Below are 20,288 nucleotides of genomic sequence, written 5' to 3' on the forward strand. Positions count from 1 at the left end.
ATAAAACCATTATATTTCTGTTGTTCTATATTTCCATTTGTATTTGCTTTTGTGTCTGTCCATTTTTATTTTCTGTCTTTCTCCATTATTTTAAAAACTTCATTTAGGCGTTAGAAGATGACATCCTTACTCGCAATAAAAGTTTACATATGGCCATTAGCATTGGTCAGTCTCTTAAGACTATGAGCTCCAGAGAGGATAAAGATATGGTGCAGGACAAGCTAGATTCTTCCCAAGCCCGATATATTGAGATTCAAGAGAAGAGTAACAGCTGGTCTGAGCTGCTCCAGCAAGCCTATTGCAATGCTCAGATTTTCGGGGAAGATGAAGTTGAATTGATGAACTGGCTGAATGAAGTACATGACAAACTGAGCAAATTGTCAGTCCAAGATTACAGGACAGATTCACTCATGAAACAACATGCTGACCTGCTGGTATTTTTATTTCTTTTCTGTTAAATTCATTTATTTATTTTATTTATTTTTTACTTTATATTTTATGTCCACCATTTATTTATTTCTCATTAATATATTTGATTTGAAAGGTGATACAACTATTTAAACTAAAAATAACTTGATCTGTCACCTCAGTGCTTACACAAATGGCATCTTCTCGTAGGTGCTTCAGGAAGAGATTCTGCTCAGAAAACAAAATGTCGATCAAGCTATACAAAATGGCTTAGAGCTTCTCAAGCAAACAACAGGTGAGAGCTTTTAGGAAATTAATGATTCTGCAGCCTTTTCCTCATACTTGTAAGTAATTATGGGAAAAATAAGCTGAAGCTTGTAAATATTAGCCTTTAGTCACTGGCTAAATTTATTCACTTCATTTAATTGTTTATTCTAATAACTATTGAAGTCACGGTATGTTATGTCTTTGGGCCAAATTCTCTGCTGGTGTAAGTGAACATTGAAGTCAATGGAGATGTACCCATTTAGCCACACAGAGAATTTAGCCCTTGCTTTTCTTTTCTTTTGATGGAAAATTATTTTACTGAACCTCCATTTTGTTCCTACTAGCAAGTTATGGACATTACTCATGATGTAGGACTATTTGGCATAGGACATAGCCTTTTCTCTATAGAAGCCCAGAAATGAAGGTAGTAGGCTACCTTTTACTGTTAGAGAGGCTGCATCCTCCAGATCAGAGCTAGTATTGCGGGAAAGGTTGCATTCCAATTGCACACAACATATCTGGTCTGCAGAGGAACATCTATCTAAATGTTCCAGTGCTCCAAGTATTTGAACTCTCAAAGGCAGGAGGGAAAACCCTTCTCTGTTACCCAGTTAGAAGTTATGTTATGGGGTAAAATCTAAATATATTGCAATAGGTCTATTACAGGAGTCTCTGTCTGCATTTTGACCTTTGGGCGATGTGTGTGTGTGTCTAATGATTGATAATTAGACTGTATGGTTCAAAGAATAATTTGAATTATTCTTTGAACCATACAGTCTAATTATCAATTAATTATAATTTATAAATAAATTGTAAATTAATAATGTAAATACCATTTGGCATTTTGCAGCTCCATTCTTGCACTTTTATGGATACATTTCATAACCTGTGTCAACCTGTATAAAAATGAATGTAAATTTAAGGAGGTTTTTATATAGTCTGTGCTTGGGTAAAAAGTATGTAAATTTTAATATTTGCCTTTTAAAGAAAAAGAGAACAAGAACCAATTTTTATATCAAAGAATAACACTAGAGTTGGGCCCAATCCTCAAAGCTTGGGTCCAGATCTCCACTTGTCCAGAGTTTGGAGTGGTAAGAGAAAAAGCGACAGATCCAGAGTTGGTGTAAATTGTCTTAGCTCCGCTGTCTTCACTGAACAATTCACACCAGTCTCTGATCTGTCCCTGGGTCTTGTTTGGGTCAATCTGCACATAAGAAACTAAAAATATATTAATTATTATTGACGGTTTTTGTTTTGTTTTGATTTTCTTTTCTTTTTTGCATTCATGTGAAATAACATCCCTTTGAAATTTTAGGTGATGAAGTTGTAATAATTCAAGATAAATTGGAAGGCATTAAAGCAAGGTACAAAGATATTACTAAATTGAGTTCTGATGTATCCAAGACTTTAGAGCAAGCTCTGCAGCTTGCAGGTCAACTGCAGTCCACTCATGAGGAACTCTGCATATGGCTTGACAAAGTGGAGGTGGAATTGCTTTCATATGATGCTCAGATCCCCAAGGGAGAAGAATTAAGCGACGTACAAGAAAGACAAAAAGTATGTTCTAAAAGCTGTAAACTGTATATATTGCTTTGTTATTTTTCATTTAAAGATTTGAACTAGTTAAGTAGGTTAGCTTCTATTTGGCTGGAGGATGTCTTGCAAATGATCATAATTTGGCACCAGATCAGCTCTCTGACTAGGAATAAAACAGTAAAGAATCACAATCTCTTTCTAGCAGTCACTGATGAGATTTGGCTGAGGTTTATTATTAGTGCAACAGGAGAAGAGCTACATTTTGTTCTAGTTCAGTAAGCTACCAATCCCTGGGAAAACTCTTAAATTGTCAAACAAAGTTATTTTTGTTCTTTAGCTGTGTCACAGACACAAAAAAACAACACCTTAAAGTAGGAAAAGAGCCTGTATTTAAGATACAGTATTAATTTCAGGCTAGTAACAACTATTATTTGGAAAGAAACTGTATAGTGTTAGTAGAACACTAATAAAACCATTACATGAAATAGGTTACTAAATTGCTAAATAAATATACTTATTTTGGAAACCAGATTAAAAAATAACAGAAAATTAAAATATGGTTGCATGTGGGAATAAAAAGGTCATTTCTCACTGAACTTGTAATGATTTTGATTGATTGGCTTTAATTCAAATGTTCATTTAAAAATTCACTTGAATTTAGATAATATTTTGCTTTATTTCACACTTGATTTTACTTTGATGGTGAATTTGTTCCATAGAAAGATGGTTGCAAAGTGCAAAGAATATGTGTTTGCTTTTTTCTCTTTGGCCTGGTCTACACTACGACTTTAATTCGGATTTAGCTGCGTTAATCCGAATTAATCCTTAACCCGTCCACACAACGGAGCCAGTTACTTCGAATTAAAGGGCGCTTAAAATCGATTTCTGTACTCCACCCCGACGAGCGGAGTAGCACCAAAATCGATTTTGTAAATTCGAATTAGGGGTAGTGTGGCCGCACACCACCGAATTAATGTGGTTAAAATTAATGGGGTAGTGTGGCCGCACACCACCGAATTAATGTGGTTAAAAACCGAATTAATGTGCTTAGTGTGGCCGCGCACAATCGAATTTATACAATCTGTTTCCCAAATTCGAATTATCTAAATTCGAATTAATCTCGTAGTGTAGACGTACCCTTTGTTTGCTTGATTAAAGACTGACAACTGTATTGAATTCCAGAGAATGACAGTCTACCATGCTGATTGGAGGAATATATTTCAGTTCTGTTCTGTAGAAACTTCCCTTCAGGAATCACCTGCCTTTCTGTCAAACAACTTAACAATAACAAATGCTAATGTAACTGAGCTGAAAATAAGTGTGCCAATTTATCCCTTTTGTTTGCCTGCAAAATGTTCCAGTTCTTGCTTCTTAGAGTAGACAGAAGAATAAAAATATGTGCAAGCTGTGTGTGTTTGGCTCTTATGCTGGCATGTTTACTTTAAATGGCCTTTTTCAGGAGTTGAAAAAAGAAGCAAAGAACAACAAAGGCTTATTGGACACCCTCAATGAAGTCAGCAGTGCCTTGCTGGAATTGGTGCCATGGAGGGCAAGAGAGGGGTTAGACAAAATGGTGACTGAGGACAATGAGCGGTACAGATTAGTGAGCGACACGCTAACTCAGAAGGTGGAGGAGATTGATGCTGCCATTCTAAGATCACAGAAGGTACTAAACAGCTGTTTTTGTTCTTTGGGCAATAAAAAGTTTGCCTCCAGAAATCTGTACCTGAACAAAGGTTGTTCGTTAACAATATTGCCATACATTTGTTATGCTTGAGCAACTAAAGGTCTGTTTGAATAGAATGTGACTGCACTGTTCAGACACAAGTGCCAGAGCAAAACTAATCTGTACATTGTTGTAGCCATCTGCCTCATTGTTAACACAAATCTTAGAGATCAGTCTTGTAGCCAAAATCATTGGGAGTATGAACCTGTGGGGACTTCAGTGGAAGTTTTGTCTGAGTGAGGACTACAGGCTCAGTCAGGCCCTGTATCATTTACATTTTATGCTGTAATACATATAATATGGCCCAGATCCTTAGCTTGTTTAAATAGGTGCAGCTCCTCTGAAGTCCATTTATACCAGCTAAGGATCTGGCCTTGTGCTTTTGTATTTTCTGCAGCTAACATGTTGGACCAACTTATTTTAAACTGCACTCAAGGACTGAGTTAATGGTGTAATTTGCATGCAGCTGCAAGAAATAAGTTGTGAATATATGTGTGTGTTTCTAAAGTTTGCTTAGAAAATAATTGGGTGATTTTTTAGAATTGGCACTTGCATTTCATAGATGTAAATCTGTGTGGTCTCACATCTAGCTACCTGATGATAAGAGAAAAGCGGAGCTGCAAATTCTCCAATTTCTGCGTGAAGTTAATTTTACAAACACAAAAATATGAATGGAAATTTTTTCCAATGCCCATAGCACCAACAAACAGAATTGGCTTCAGCCAAGCTGAAGTATATATGGCATAGTTTCAAAACTTTGTGGAAACTGACTGTAAGAGGATTGGTGATAACGGAGGGTCCTAAGGTTATAAGTAATTTATAAATATTCTGCCTATCTTTTATGGCATTCACTCTGAATATTTATCTTATCTCAGCAGACACCTTTATAAAATTGAGGGCTGGATCCCCAGGGGCATGTGACCCGGGTGTATATGTGGGTTTCTACCAACTTTCTCCCCCACACTTATTGTAGGGAGTAGTCAGGGACCAAACCAGCCCCTGGCACAATATAGGCAGTTTCAGGGCTGCTTTCATTTGCACTAGTGGATAATAGTTCCAAAGGGCTGCTCCACCAGACAGCATCATGAGGACACATTGCACTCCAATCGTGATCCCTCCTCTCCTACCACACCCAGACCACCTCAGACTTCTCCTATGTTGGGGAAGCCAGAAGGGGCTGGTGCCAGGCTAGGTATGGTAACTCCAGGAGCTACGTATGAGGAAGGAGCCAACCTCCTGCTCAGGGGTGTTACAACAGGCAACCACCTGAAGTGTTATTTGGGCAGAGATGTTGAGGAGGGATGAATGTAGTTGTAATTTAACAGTGCTGCAAATACTTAGAGGATTTGCAGAGGGTCAAAGGCAGCAAGAACACGTGGGCTAGAGCATAGGTGCCGACTACAGGGGTGCTCTGGGGGTCAAACACCCTCAGAAAAAAAATAGGGGGTGCTCAGTACCCACCAGCCACAGCTGTTCAGCGGGGTCGTAGATCAGCTTGGGGGAGGGCGGAGAGCAGTGAGTGGCAGGCAGTCGGGGGGTCTTGGGGGAGAAGGCAGAGCAGGGGCGGGAAGAGGCAGGGTGAGGGCAGGGACTCAGGAAAAGAGGTTGAGTAGGGGCGGTGCCTTGGGTAAGAGCGGGGATGGAGCTCCCACTGGGAAAAAAATCAGCGCCTGTGGGCTAGTGGGTAAGGAGGCACTGGTGTGGAGTTAGAGCGGACCTTTTTGATCAGTGACAAAAGAGCAAGGCATGGGTAGAGGGCACCTCAAAGATGTGAAAGAAGAGCCTGATGTGAATGTCAGATTGGAGATTAATTCTTGTAACTAACTGGTCCAAAATGATCCCAGGTGTAACGCAACAGAAGTCTATGGAATTACCCCAGATATCACTTCAACTCCCAATATTGAAGCTATTTGAGTCAAGTTCTACCCTTGTTCCCTGGGAGTTCTGTGTAGAAATAAAATATAAAATTGCCCATTATGTTTGCATTCTATGGGTCCATTCTGCTACTCTAGTTCTGCCAAAGAGGAAGCTTTACAGAGTGTTAACAAAGGAATTCTTAATTATTCATCACATTAACAAGTCGTCCTTTTCTGATCAAACAAAATAGGAAATAATGTGCATCAGGAATATTAATTTGATGGTATCAAAATGATGAATTCTGACTTGGCCAAGGTAATTTAAAGCTCATAATTTACTCTGTCCTCCATAATGGAAATAAAATGCCATTGTGAAATCCTGATACAAGCAGTACCATTTTTTCAGTGTTCATTCTTTAACATACTGTACATACAAATCTCACCTAGAAACTCAACCTGAAAGAATCATTTAATAACACCTTTGGAATGGAGGTTGTTCGTAACTTTGAAATGTTCATAGCAGAACAAAACGTTATGGTTGTTCTTTCAAAAGTTTTCAACTGAACATTGACTTAGTAAAGCTCTGAAACTTTGCTATGCAGAAGAAAAATGCTGCTTTTAACCATCTTAATTTAAATGAAACAAGCACAGACAGTTTCCTTACTTTCTCAAATCTTTTTTTTAAATTTCCCTTTATTTTTTTAGTAGTTTGCGTTTAACACAGTACTGTACTGTATTTGCTTCTTCTTTTTTTGTCTCTGCTGCTGCCTGATTGCGTACTTCCGGTTCCAAATGAGACGTGTCGTTGACCAGTCAGTTTGTAACTCTGGTGTTCGTAACTCTGAGGTTCTTCTGTAGTTGTGTCACAGCATTTAGGCATTCCATTGCCATGTTTGCATCATGACCTTCTTCAATTGGGCATTTATTCAATATTACGACATACCCATGGCAATGCAACAACAAAAAGAAACATTTCAAGTAATTTGTAGTTCTCTATAAGTCCATTCACTGTCATCTGCCCTTCTTCTGACCCCCTGCTACCATCCCACCCTTTTAGAGGAAACAAAGCAGCCTTGTTATGTTTGCTTAGCATATCCTGAGATGCCTTGCACAGCATGTCAGACAGTGTGAGACACACACCTGTGATAGCATTGAGACCCCTGCAGACTAAGATAAGCTTTAATCCGATGGGTGGACTTCAGAAGAACTGGGCCCAAAGAGCCACATGCAGCTCTAGAACCATGGTGTGAATACCACTGGTGTAGTACACTAGTTTGGCAGTAGTATCATAATGCAGACTGAATGAGATTATATTTTTCTATAAAGTAGTTGCAAAATTTAGGACAAACTTACCTTCTATCACTATAAATGAGAGATGACAGCTAGTGGAAAAATGTTTGTGCTCTGTTTCGTATAACAAATGGATTAAAATAAGGATGATAAAGACTGACTCATAAGGGAAAAATAAATTTCAGGCCTATGCATGCATAATTACACACTAAGACACGACAGACTTAGTGGTTAAAGTACACCTCAGGTACATTGGAGGCGCACTACAATGGTGGGTCTGCAGCTACAAACTTGTAAACTGTGGGGTTTGTCAAGCTAAGTCGGTGTGGTCAGTGCTGGAATAGGGAACCTACAAGGAAATCTTACAATGCATGTGACAGATTATGACACAGTACCTTTTCATCGATTTTCAAAAGAGCACAGGGAAAGAATTTCAAGTGCTCAACACCCACAACTGGAGATGGATTTTCAGAAGAATTCAGCTGTCATTTAGGGTCTGGCTGCCCTAGAGCACAAAGGTGTAAATTCCAGCTCAAGGAGACATACCTCCACTAGCTCTGACTGAGCTAGCACACTAAAAATAGAAGTGTTGCTGCTGCAGTGTGAGTGAGGGGAGGGGCTAGCACAGGGATCGGTAACCTTTGGCACGCGGTCCCCGGGTAAGCCCCCTGGCGGGCCAGGCCGGTTTGTTTACCTACCGCGTCCGCAGGTTCGGCCGATCGCGGCTCCCACTGGCCGTAGTTCGCCGCTCCAGGCCAATGGGGACTGCGGGAAGCGGCGCAGGCCGAGGGATGTGCTGGCTGCCGCTTCCCCGCAGCCCCCATTGGCCTGGAGCAGTGACCCGTGGCCAGTGGGAGCTGCGATTGGCCGAACCTGTGGACGTGGCAGGTAAACAAACTGGCTCGGCCCGCCAGGGGGCTTACCCTGGCAGGCCACGTGCCAAAGGTTGCCGATCCCTGGGCTAGCATGTACCTATGGTCTCAGACAGGATCGTTCTCAGGGTGGCTAGCCCATCCTGTCCTTGCACCACTACAACTACACTTCTGTTTTTAGAGCACCAGTTCAATCAGCGCTAGCATGGGTATGCCCCCTCATCTTCCAGTGCTAGTGTTGACATACCCAGCATCACCTAAATATGAGCCAGATTTTCAAAACTGCTCAGCGCCCACCAGCTTCTACTGTGACATTTGTGGACAGATTTTCAAAACAATTCAGCATCCAACATGTTGCTTCTCCTTGGCTTCACCTCAAAAATACCTCTAAAACTGTAGTGTGCAAATGCATGTTTGCCCAGAGGGTCATATAGACATGGGTTGAATCTGAACTATGCTGTGTTCAATCTACTGTCCCCTTTCTACAGGTTTTAGGGCCCCTTATACCTCTTTTCCTGGTTCATTGCTCCTTTCTGCACAATGTAACAGAACATCGCCTCCTACTCAGAAATTCTTTGAGATATTTTTTAAAACATCAAAGTATTAACTAATTCTAATGGAAAGTCAGTTCTTCAGGAACAGAACAGGCTGTGCCCAAATTCAAAAAGAGCATTTTCTCACTTAATACACCAGTTTTGCATTGACTTCAGTGGGGCCAGGATTTCAACCTTATTGTCTAATATTGCACTAATGCTTCTAGATCTCATTAAACTTCTTAATGTCATAAGATTATATTGATTTGTCTCCGGATAATTACAATAAAAACATTTTAAAACAGATGGAAAAGACAAGTGAAAGTTAGGGTCATCACTAACAAGGAAAAGTAATATTCAGTGAAAAATTCTACATGCACTACATTCTCTGTGATCTTCCAATGTTGTCTGATAGAGGTTTGCAAGTTTGAGGAAAGTATATTATGCCTCTCTTATTTTGCTGCTGCTTTTTCATGCTTATGAATTACGCTGGTTTTATTAAAGCTCTCAGTACCATTTTGAGCTCTATAGTTCACAAATACGTGAAATTGTATATAGAAATGGACCATTATCTTTTTAACAATTCAGCATTTGCATTTTTTTAAAATGTGGCTTTTTAACTACCTAAAGACAATCAATATAAAACTGCTGAACTAATTCATGTCTCCTTTATTTAGTTTGATCAAGCAGCTGATGCAGAATTAGCCTGGATTGCAGAAACAGAAAAAAAATTGATGTCTCTGGGTGATATTAGGCTTGAGCAAGACCAGACTGCTGCTCAGCTACAAGTTCAAAAGGTAAAGAAATGCATTTCCAACTGTCATGTTAATTATTGGCCAGTGCTTTCTTAGTCTAGAAAATGTACTAGCATGATTTAATTTTCAGTCCATCATAATGCACTTTGAAAATAGTTTTCGCTTCATGTACTCAACCTTTATTGCTGACCGGTATTTATTGTGTCACAAGGCATTTACCATGGAGATTTTGAGGCACAAGGATGCTATAGATGAACTTGTTGAAACTGGGGATGAGATTATGAACACATGCACTGAAGAGGAGAAACAGTCCATGAAGGTAAGGTACCATAACTCACAGCTGGCATGATGGCTTTGAATCTCTGCATTTACAGAGCCACTCCCACAGGATCATCTTTCTTTTTCCACTATTATTGATCAGGCAAGTTCATCAGTTGTGAATAGGAGATCATTTGATCTGAGCAAACAATCATACAAGAAGGGATACTCTTGAGGCACAAATTCCCTTGAGACTTCTTTCCTTAGAAATGTTCAGCAAGTAAGCACTGAGTATTTACTTCATTGTCTTCCATTGATTTTTAGGCCTGATTTTGCCACCTTTACCCACCTTTGAGTATTATGTAAGACAATGTGACTATCTGGGTGATTAAGTATCAGTCAACAGGAGTAAGTGTGGGTGGTGGGATAGCTCAGTGGTTTGAGCATTGGCCTGCTAAACCCAGGGTTGTGAGTTCAATCCTTGAAGGGGCTACTTAGGGAGCTGGGGCAAAAATCAGTACTTGATCCTGCTAGTGAAGGCAGGGGGCTGGACTCGATGACCTTTCAGGGTCCCTTCCAGTTCTATGATATAGGTATATCTCCATATATTATAATTGGGCCCTTTATAATCCACAGCAATGCAGTAAAAGCCTGTTAGGAATCCTTTAATGGTGTTGCTATTTATGAACAGCAGTCAGCATTACAGCTAAAATCCAGATCTCACTGTTTGGCTTGTGTTGCTGGGTTAGACAATCAGGAGATGCGCCGAGGACAAGAAAGAGGAATCTTCCCTCAAGGGCTGTGGAGCCCTTGAGCCCACTGATTCAAAGCAAACTGAATGAGAATCTTTCCATTGATTTTAGTGGGCTTTGGGTCAGGCCTCAAACAAGAGGTAGGAATAAATGGTCAGTTTTCACACTGGAGAGAGGTGAAAAGCAAGGTCCCCAAAGGATGTGTGCTGGGACTTGTGCTTTTCAACATGTTCATTAATGATCTGGAAAAGGGAGTGAACAGTGAAGTGGTGAAGTTTGCAGAGGAAATAAAAGTATTCACAATAGATAAGACCAAAGTAAAGTGTTACAGGGGGATCTCACAAAACTGGGTGACTGAGCAACAAAATGGCAGGTAAAATTCAGCATTGATAAGTGCAAAGTCATGCACATTGGAAAGAATAATCCCAACTACACACATATACATATCTATTAGCTTTTATCACTCAATAAAGAGATCTTGGAGTCACCATGGATAATTATCTGAAAATTTCAGCTCATTATGCAGCCGCAGTCAAAAGCCTAACAGAATGGTAGGAACTATTAGAAAAGTGACAGAAAATAAGAGAGAAAATATAATAATACCACTATACACATCCATGGGGTGCAACATCTTGAATACTGTGTCCAGTTCTGGTCACCTCATCTCAAAAAGTATATATTAGAACTGGAAAAGGGTCAGAGAAGGGCAACAAAGATGATCAAAGGTATAGAGCAGCTGAGAGACTAAAAAGATTAGAGTTGTTCAGTTTAGAAACAGATGAGTAAGAAAGGGATATGATAGATATATAAAATCATAAAAAGTGTGGAAAAGGTGAACAGAGAAATGTTATTTATCCTTTCCCACAATATAAAAACCTGCGGTCACCTGATAAAATTAATAGGCCGCAGATTTAATACCAGTAAGATGAAGTACTTTTTCACACAAGACACAACCTGTGATAGCCAAAAGTATAACTTTGTTAAAAAAAAAAAAAAAAGAACTAGAGAAGTTCATAGAGGATAGGCCCATCAATGGCCATTAGCCAAGATGGTCAGGAATGCAACCACATGTTCTGGGAGACCCCAAAAATCTGATTGCCAGAAGCTGGGAGGGGAATGCATGGGTGGATCACTCCAACTGCCCTGTTTCTACTGTCCCCTGAAGCTCTGGTACTGGCCACTGTTGGAGACAGGATACTGTCCTAGATGGACCATTGAACCCAGTGTGAAAATTCTTATGTTCTTATCTGTGGAGACTATTTCAGCCAAGTGGCTAAAAGAGCCTGATAGGGGGTTTTGCACCTTCTCTTATACGGAGCTGGGGATGGGAGGATCTGCATAGTGGTAGATTCTCCCAGCCTAAAGATACTCAGCTCCCTTTTTGCTGGACAGTGGTGAGCAAGGGGGAGCATGAGTGCTCACACCTTGCATGGTTCCCCCCACTTCTAATGCATCTCATCCTTGTGCAGCAGAAAACCATCTGTTCAGTTGCATGGGGGATCTCTGCAGCTGGGGAAAAGAAGGCTGATTTGCCCCTAAAATAAATAAGGAATTCAGTTTACTTAAGTAAATGGCTGTAGAAGTAAAAGAAGGTGATTTCATATGAGCTTTTGTTAAATATTTGTAATGTACTTAGTGAAAATTACCATTTATCTGTGCATTAGACTGTGTATTGTTCTCTGGATAGCATCTTTGTAACTTAATTTACATGCAAGACATAAACTCAGGATAGCTTGTTCGTCCAAAAAAAGACACTATTTCACAATCAAGTTTATTTATATATTTATTTATTTTCAGGGCTCTTGTGTTCACTGTCACATATAATCTTTCACAAGAATGATAACGTGGACTGCTTTCCATGGGAGAAATGTATAGCTACTTGCTATCTTAATTTTTTTATTACCACTTGCATAAATATTAACCATTAGTTAATATAAGCTAAAATATAAAAGAAACATGTCACACTTTCTGCTGACTGTTTATAAGACCAGCCATGCCAGCTGAGGCTGTTGCCTCATCAGGTCTTGTAAACAAAGGAGTTTTGTGCCTGATCAGTAGCACTTTGATTTGAGAGTTCCAAGGAAAACTCAGGCTCTGCCAAGAGTCGTGGTGATGATTCTATAGATGACAATCTTCTCCCAGACTGAGCTGTACTTGTACCCCAGTACTGTACTAGTAGTCACTGTGCTACTACATATTTTGGATAAGACTTAAAACCAAGGTCCTGACTACCTATAGTCACTTAAAGGTCATATGGCACTCTTCACCAGAGCAGGGGTTTAACCCAGGTTTTCTGGCCAAATTTAAACTTCCAAGTTATAATCCACCTATCTAAAATTCCACTTGTCGTTTCAGTTGCACAAGCTATCCTTCATATTGCCTTCTAAAGCTGCTATGCAATGTTGCTGGTTCAGAGCAACTGCTATGTTTTATGCTAGAGGTGGCTGAATTTCAATGGAGGGTGAAAGATAACTATTTATTCAGGGCCCTTAGGAGGCTATACAGAGGGAGGGAGTAAGGAACCTCCTTCCTCTTTGCATTGCCTGCATAAGGGCTGCTAGAATAACAGTCACAGCTATGACTCTAACTCCATTCCTCCCACGTGCCAGCCAGTGGGCTGGGTGGACATTCGGAGGAGAATATACTGCACTCCTGACAGGATGACACGGATTGCTTACCTCAGTGCTCCCCAGTGTTCCCTTCCTCTCGTGGTGGTTTGGCTCCAATGCAGGGCTGTGCCTAAGAGTCACGATCAAGCCCACAGTTTGTAAGTTGTTCTGGAGGCCTCCGAATGAAGCCTAGAAAAATACAAGACATCACTAAAAATGTGTTTGTCTTGAAAACAGTGTGTCAAAATCTGTGTAAACTGGATTAATTCTATTAACTTCAAGTACATTAGCACTACTAAGAGCAGAATTTGGGCTAGCTTTACTTAATGGTGGTGTAATAAATATAATAAGATGCTTAGATACCTGGGTAATAGACATTGTGTAAATATCTAAGATTGAAAGAGAGATAAGTGCTGCTATTTCTTGCTAATGTTGTTTTAGAGAAAACTGGAAAGCCTCTTACAGAAATATGATATGGTCTGTCAAATGAACGCTGAGAGGAACCTTCAGCTGGAACGTGCTCAATCCCTGGTTAACCAGTTCTGGGAGACTTATGAAGAGCTTTGGCCGTGGTTAACTGAAATAGAAATGGTCATCTCGCAGCTTCCTGCTCCAGCTCTTGAATATGAAACTTTAAAGCAACAGCAAGAAGAGCATCGGGTAAGCACACTGCTATTTTATAAAACAAAGCTTACACAAAGATCCCGTACATTGCAGCCTGCCTCCTTAGTACTGTCCAATTCTCAGATTCAAACGCATTTGATGCAGTTGTACACTATTAAAAAAAAGTTATGTAAAATGATATTCCAAAATAAGTGCTCTTTATTTAAATCCTGTCACTGTTTGCCAAACTGCATATATAAACAAGGTTTTCTAGTAAAGGAAGTGAACACTAGAAACACAAAAGAGACTTGTAATTATAGCAGCAGATTTGGAATATACAAAAGTTAAAGAGCTATGAAGTCAGTTTAAAAAGTTCACTTAGATGTCGGTGTTAGAACAAACTGAAAACATAAACAGATAAAAAACAGAATTGGGAAAGAATAGGCAAGGAACAAGATAAGAGAAATCTTGACTATCATAAGAACTAGAGTACCTGCTCTGAACCAAACTACCAGACTGATCCAATACAAGTAGAATCTCTCAGATGTTTTCTGAACTATGAGAATACTGTGGTCTAAATGGGTTTAGTAAGCAAATTGTATGTTCAGGGGGCTCACTTTGAAGATGTCTACTCAAAATGAGTAGATTTCTCATAACATTGCAGAATACTTGGAAGTCATTTTTATTTGTTCCTTTATTTCAGATTAATAATGCCTATCAGTAGTTTAGGTGCTATATATATATATATATAAAATATTATGGAGATATGCAAAATTTGTCTTTTTGTTGTTGTTATTCCTTTGGAGAGCTAATCTTATGTTTTTTATGAGCCAAGGAGATAATGAGACAACTAGATTTTCCAGTGTTACAGACAGAGAGGGCCAAGCATACAGCACTTTGGTTCCAGTGCATAATGTACGTGATTTCTAATATATAAAATATTTTTAGACATTTGCTATTACACTGAATGCAGGACTCAAGTGTGGATAATAAAGTCACAAAATAAATGCTACTTATTAGTTTAGTGAGCTGAATATGATCTTGCCTACAGACAAGATTATTTGCATTTGGTATAGAATATATCATTTTTTGTACATTAACTATTCAGTGTTCATATTATATTCCTCGGTGCACTGATTTTACAGTGGATAAATGTACTTAGCTCCATAGATTTAAAATTTTAGCGACTCACTTGTCTTGTTTTCTCTCAGACTTTAATGCAAATGCACGGTTCACATATATTGGTTGATGTACAGTGGCTTCACCCAATTGCCTTCAAACTATGTGTATTGTCCACCAGAGACAAACATTTTCCATTAAGAGATTAAGACTGGGTATATTACATCATCTTTGCAAAACATGTTCCTTAGTTACAAGCCTAATCTTGCTCACTTTTCTCACGCAATTAGACCCATTGACTTCAATCATTCTGCTTGCACGAGGCCCGACAGTTGTATTTTTACTAGATCATGCCATTAGCTGAAGATTTGTTTGTTTAGCGGAAGACTAATGTTATACGAGTTTTTAATGAATAATGGATCTAAATTGAAATACTGATTTTCTGGAATTGTTTCCAAAATAGTTTGCCATGAGAAAGACCTTCTAAATCAGGGGTAGGCAACCTATGGCGCGGGTGCCAAAGGCGGCACGCGAGCTGATTTTCAGTGGCACTCACACTGCCCGGGTCCTGGTCACCGGTCTGGGGGGCTCTGCATTTTAATTTAATTTTAAATGAAGCTTCTTAAACATTTTAAAAACCTTATTTACTTTACATACAACAATAGTTTAGTTATATATTATAGACTTATAGAAAGAGACCTTTAAAACGTTAAAATGTATTACTGACATGCGAAACCTTAAATTAGAGTGAATAAATGAAGACTCGGCACACCACTTCTGAAAGGTTGCCGACCCCTGTTCTAAATCATATCTAGCCCTATTTTATTTTTATTTTAAAGTTTTAAATGTTAATACAGTGAACTGTACTCCATTTTATTTTTTTATGTTATAGTTAAATAGTATTTGTTTTATTACATCTAGAGTCATTTACTTCATTTAGTTAATCCTATTTTAATAACACAGTAAATCAACCTGGGTGAAATTTATCCCTGAACAGAGAGCCACCTCAGCACCTGTGCACCATTTAAATAGAACTTAAGTGGATGCATGGACCTTGTGCTGTTCTGATGCCTAGGGGTAAACTTCCCCTATGAGTATACAAAACCCAAATATCTGAAATTTTGTAAAAACCCTTTTCTCCATTTTTATTACTATAGCATACCCACTTATTTACTGCTTTATATCCTTTTTCTACCACTGCAGCTTGTTGCAAAGGATAGGAATGCAACGTACAGTCACTACTGATTTGGAGAGACAAGGTGGGTGAGGTAATAAAGATTTGCCTCACCCACCTTGCCTCTTTAATATCTTGGGACCAACGTGGCTACAATGCTGATCTGGAGTCAGTTTTATGGAATGATTAGGTTTGAGACAATTGGTCTCTTTGCTTGTCAGTTACTTAGAATCCAGTGATAGGCAAAACCAAAAGTGTTCTCTGTGGATAGTCATCCAGAAGTTCAGACTTTACTGAACTATCTGAACCTTTGAGGACCCAAATCATGTCGAGCAATCCTCCTTCCCCAGGTCCCACATTATTTGCCTCCCCTACATAAGCTTTGACTTTCATTGCTACATCGTTATTTTGGGGAAGAGACTGGTTGTCTCCTACCCCACCCTAGGTCTCATTCTTTTTCTAGGGGGAGCAGATGAGGTACAATTCAGGATTAAGATCTCCTCTGCTGAAGGGGAGGAGATTTATTTGCAGCATGACCCAGCTACCACTTCATTGGGTCCTCACAATGCATTTTAAAATGTAAAAGAAAGCTTGGAATAGGAACAGTGTTTTTGCTTGTTCCTGGCTTTCTGTCAGGGACCAGCCTGCAGCCAAGCCAGTCTCCTGGCAACCCAGTGAGTGAGGCTGTCCCTGATGGAAGCTGTCTGTTTGACCGCGCTACCTGATAGATGCAGGAATCGGCAGGCTGATACTTACGCTCAATAGCAGCAGCAGTCTAGTGGTTGCTTGCGTTCCTAGCCCACAGCTGCACATGGTCCTGTACCTTCCTCCACTGTCTCTAGTCTTGCTCCTGCCTCTGCCCCAGCCTGTACCTGCTCTAGCTCCAGCCACCAGCTCCTTCCTGATCTCTGACTGCTGTCTCAGACTCTCTGCTTCACCCTGTGACTGTGACTCTGGCTAGCCGTTCAGCTTAGGCTTTGCTTTCTGACTTCTGGTTCTGACCCTCTCTTCACCTTCTGACTGTGACTCCAGTTAACCCTTTGGCTTAGGCTTTGGTCTCTGATGCCCAGCTATAACCTTGGACTTCAGTCCTGGACTTCCCCCAATGGATTCAGCTCTCTCTGGTAGGCCGTACTCTTGCTTCAGCCACTTGGCTAGATCACCCACGACTCAGTTGCTGACACTTTGAGCAGCCCAAAAGATTGAACAAGGGTGGGTAAGCAGCAGTACTGCCCTTCAGATGGAGTCCAAGGGCAGTACTGGACACTGTGGGATTCCTGCAGATCCTAGAGGCCCAGGTTATGGTTTTGTAGGTACACGCTGTAGACCTACAGGCTCAAATCTTCCCGTCCATAGCTGCCGCCCTAGCTTCCAGAAACCGGAGATTCCAATGCTGGATAAATTTGATGGGGACCGTAACAAGTTCTGTAGCTTCATGAACCAGTGAGAGCTCCTGTTCATGCTATGGCCCCAGTCATTTTCCACTGACCGAACCTGAGTAGGACTTATTATTAGTCTACTAACTGGGGAGGTCCAGTGTCTTCCCTCCTGGAGACTTCTAACCCCCTGCTGGGGTAGTTTGAAGAGTTTGTTAGAGCTGTGGCAGTTGTAGTTGATGATCTGGATTGCATGGAGTCCACCAAGAATGCACTTAGAGGAAACAGGTCAGTTGCCAAGTTTTCCATAGAGTTCCATTGCCTGGCAGTAGACACTAAATGGAATGAGGTGATGTAGCACTACCATTTCTGATATGCCATAAGCAAGGAAATCAAGGACAAGCTGGCCTTGGTGGAGTAGCCACCTGACTTGGATGCCTTGGTCAAGTTGTGTACCAGTATTAATGATTGCCTGACTGAACACCTCTTGGAGAGAGAGTCGAGTTCCCGATCCCCTTCCATGTTCTCATCACAGGGGCCCAGGAAGATCAGCTGGGTTCAGCCTTGCCTCTCTGATGCAGAGAAGGGCTGATGCTGTGCTTCAGATCTACACCTATATTGTGGAGAATTTGGACACTAAGCCCTGGGACGCCCTGCTAAGAACTGAGCCGACCAGAAGAATCTGGAGTATCTTTGAAGTGCTTGTAACCTTAACCAGCAACAGAGCATCAGGTCACTTTTCTTTTCCAGATTTGATTTTGTCATCATGTACCACCCTGGATCATGGAATGGGAAGGCAGATACCCTGTCCCACAAACACATACTTGCTGAGTCAGGCACTGCTCCCTTGGCTACCATTGTACACCTGTCAAATTTGACTCAAGGGACAGCAAACAGGATCAGATGTTCCTCATCCCATCCCTGTTTCCCCCTGACCCAAGCTTCTAAGGTCTGTCAGACCCTAGATGCTTCTAACATTCTGCCCAGCTCATGGTTTCATTTGAAAGATGGTCTGCTTTATCGCGGAAGGTGCTGTTATATCCCAGAGGACCAGCCAGGACTTGAGGTATTAAAGATGTGTCACAGTATACCAATTTCCTGCCATATTGTCTGCTTCAAAACCCAAGACCTAAGTGTTATTGAATTTCTGGTGGCCAACATTGAGTACTGGTGTTAAGAGGTACGTTAATTCATGTGATCTGTGCTGTTGAAGCAAGTGCCTACGTGCAGAATCACTTGTCCTCCTTCAGCCTTTGCCTACCCCATCTCAACCCTGGTCCTCGGTATTCTTGGACTTCATCATAGGCTTGCACCATCATCCTTGTCATAATTGATGTCCTCACTAAAATCATGCACTTTATTTCCATTCACTCTCTCTCAACCGCCCAGGAAATGGCCCACTTTTTTCTTTTTCTAGATCATGTTGTTTTGGCTCCATGAGCTGCCAACAATAGTCTGAGATCAATTCACTTCCCATTTTTTGGTGCAAACTCTTAAGAATGGAATTGCTTACCTCCTCACCTTATCTCCCACAGACCAACGGGCAGACAGAATAAGTGTACCAGGTCCTCAAGCAATACCTCCATTGCTTTCTCAATTATCGTCAAGATGACTGGGTCATCCTTCTGCCATATGCAGAATTTGCATACAACAACTCCACTCATGCATCCACCTGAAAGAGCCCATTCTGTGCAAACTACGGTTTCCATGCTCAACTTCATTCAGCTGCCCCTCCAGACTCCCAAGTCCCTACCACAGCAGATCTAGTTGCCCACCTTCACCGGGAGCACCAAGAGCTTATTGAATCTTTGAAGCTTCCAAGGAGGCATACAAATATCATGCTAATCCAAAAATGCCAAGTCACACCGACCCTGTCTGTAGGAGATACGGTCTGGTTGTCCTCCAAACATCTAAAATCCACCCGTTCCCAAGCAATTAGGACCATCAATACCTAGGCCCATTTAAGGTCATGGAACAAATTAATCCCGTAGTGTTTAGGGAAAGCTGGAATATTTGAAGGTCCACCCGGTTTTCTATGTGTCTCTTCTGACACCGTACCTGGAGAATCCCTTTCATGGCCACTCTACTCTACCACCACCTCCCATCAATATCCAGGGACAAGAGGAATAGGAGGTCTGGGAAATTCTAGTCTCCAAATGAATTTGAAGCAAACTCTATTATCTGGTGGACTGGGAGGGCTATGGACTGGAAGAGCAATTGTGGGAGCTGGTAGAAAATGTCCATGATCTAGAACTCATATATGCCTTCCACCGGAAGTATGCCCTGAAACTAGTCCTACAGTCGGTATGAGGCACACTTGAAGTGGGGGGACTGCCAAGAACCAACTGCAGCAGAGCCAATCTCCTGGCAACCCAGTGAGTGCAGCTGGCCCTGATACAAGCTATCTGATTGACTGTGCCACCTGATTGGCTGCAGGAATCTGCAGGCTGAGACTTAAGCTCAGTAGCAGCTGCAATCCAGTGGCTGCTCAACACATTCCTAGCCTGCAGCTGTGCTTGGTCCCATCTCTCGTTCCACTGTCTCTAATCTTGCTCCTGCTCCAGCCTGTGCCTGCTCTACCCCCCAGCTCCTTCCTCACTTTGTATGCCTGGCTCAGACCATCAGCTCCCCCTTCTGACTGCAACTCTGGCTAACTCCTCAGCTTAGGCTTTTCTTTCTGACTCCTGGTTCTGACCCTCCTCTACTCCTTCTGACTGAGACTCCAATTAACCCTTCAGTTTAGGCTTTGGTCTCTGACCCGGTTATGTTCCTTGGGTTCACTCCTGAATCTGCCCCATCTGGAGTCAGTTCTAACTGGTAGGCCAGACTCTTGCTCCAACTCCTAGGCAAGACTTCCCACGACTCGGTCACTGACACTTTTGTAGCCCTGCACAGTGTACTCTGGAATGTAACTCCAAGGATCTTTTCAGTTTCAAAGTAGCTGATCAGTGGGACCTAATCAGGAATTACTAGGGTTCACTGCAACAGGAAGGGGTGAGTCGTCCCTGCCAGAGGATGGAACCTGATTGGATAGGGAGAGAGTGAGCCTTCAGGTAGGATAAGAAGTCATAGAGGTGGGGAGAACAGGCTACTCACACAAACCCTTTCACCCACTATTCAGAAGATCTGTTGTAAAAGGTAGTAGAGAGAGCGG

At 41.2% G+C, this 20,288-nt stretch overlaps 1 protein-coding gene across 1 annotated transcript in view; it reads left to right on the forward strand.

Annotated features, from left to right (window-relative positions):
• The window catches only part of DST (dystonin), a 361,566-nt gene that overhangs the window by 283,794 nt on the left and 57,484 nt on the right, over nt 1–20,288 (forward strand). The window contains exons 57-63 of the mRNA XM_026654897.1: nt 108–434; nt 619–703; nt 1,991–2,232; nt 3,671–3,877; nt 9,166–9,285; nt 9,455–9,562; nt 13,304–13,522. Of these exons, the coding sequence (XP_026510682.1) occupies nt 108–434; nt 619–703; nt 1,991–2,232; nt 3,671–3,877; nt 9,166–9,285; nt 9,455–9,562; nt 13,304–13,522 (1,308 nt within the window). The remainder of the gene's footprint in view (nt 1–107; nt 435–618; nt 704–1,990; nt 2,233–3,670; nt 3,878–9,165; nt 9,286–9,454; nt 9,563–13,303; nt 13,523–20,288) is intronic.

The sequence above is a fragment of the Terrapene carolina genome, unplaced genomic scaffold (genome assembly GCF_002925995.2).
Source record: "Terrapene carolina triunguis isolate 2854851 unplaced genomic scaffold, T_m_triunguis-2.0 Scaffold42, whole genome shotgun sequence".
Classification (NCBI taxonomy): Eukaryota; Metazoa; Chordata; order Testudines; family Emydidae; genus Terrapene; species Terrapene triunguis.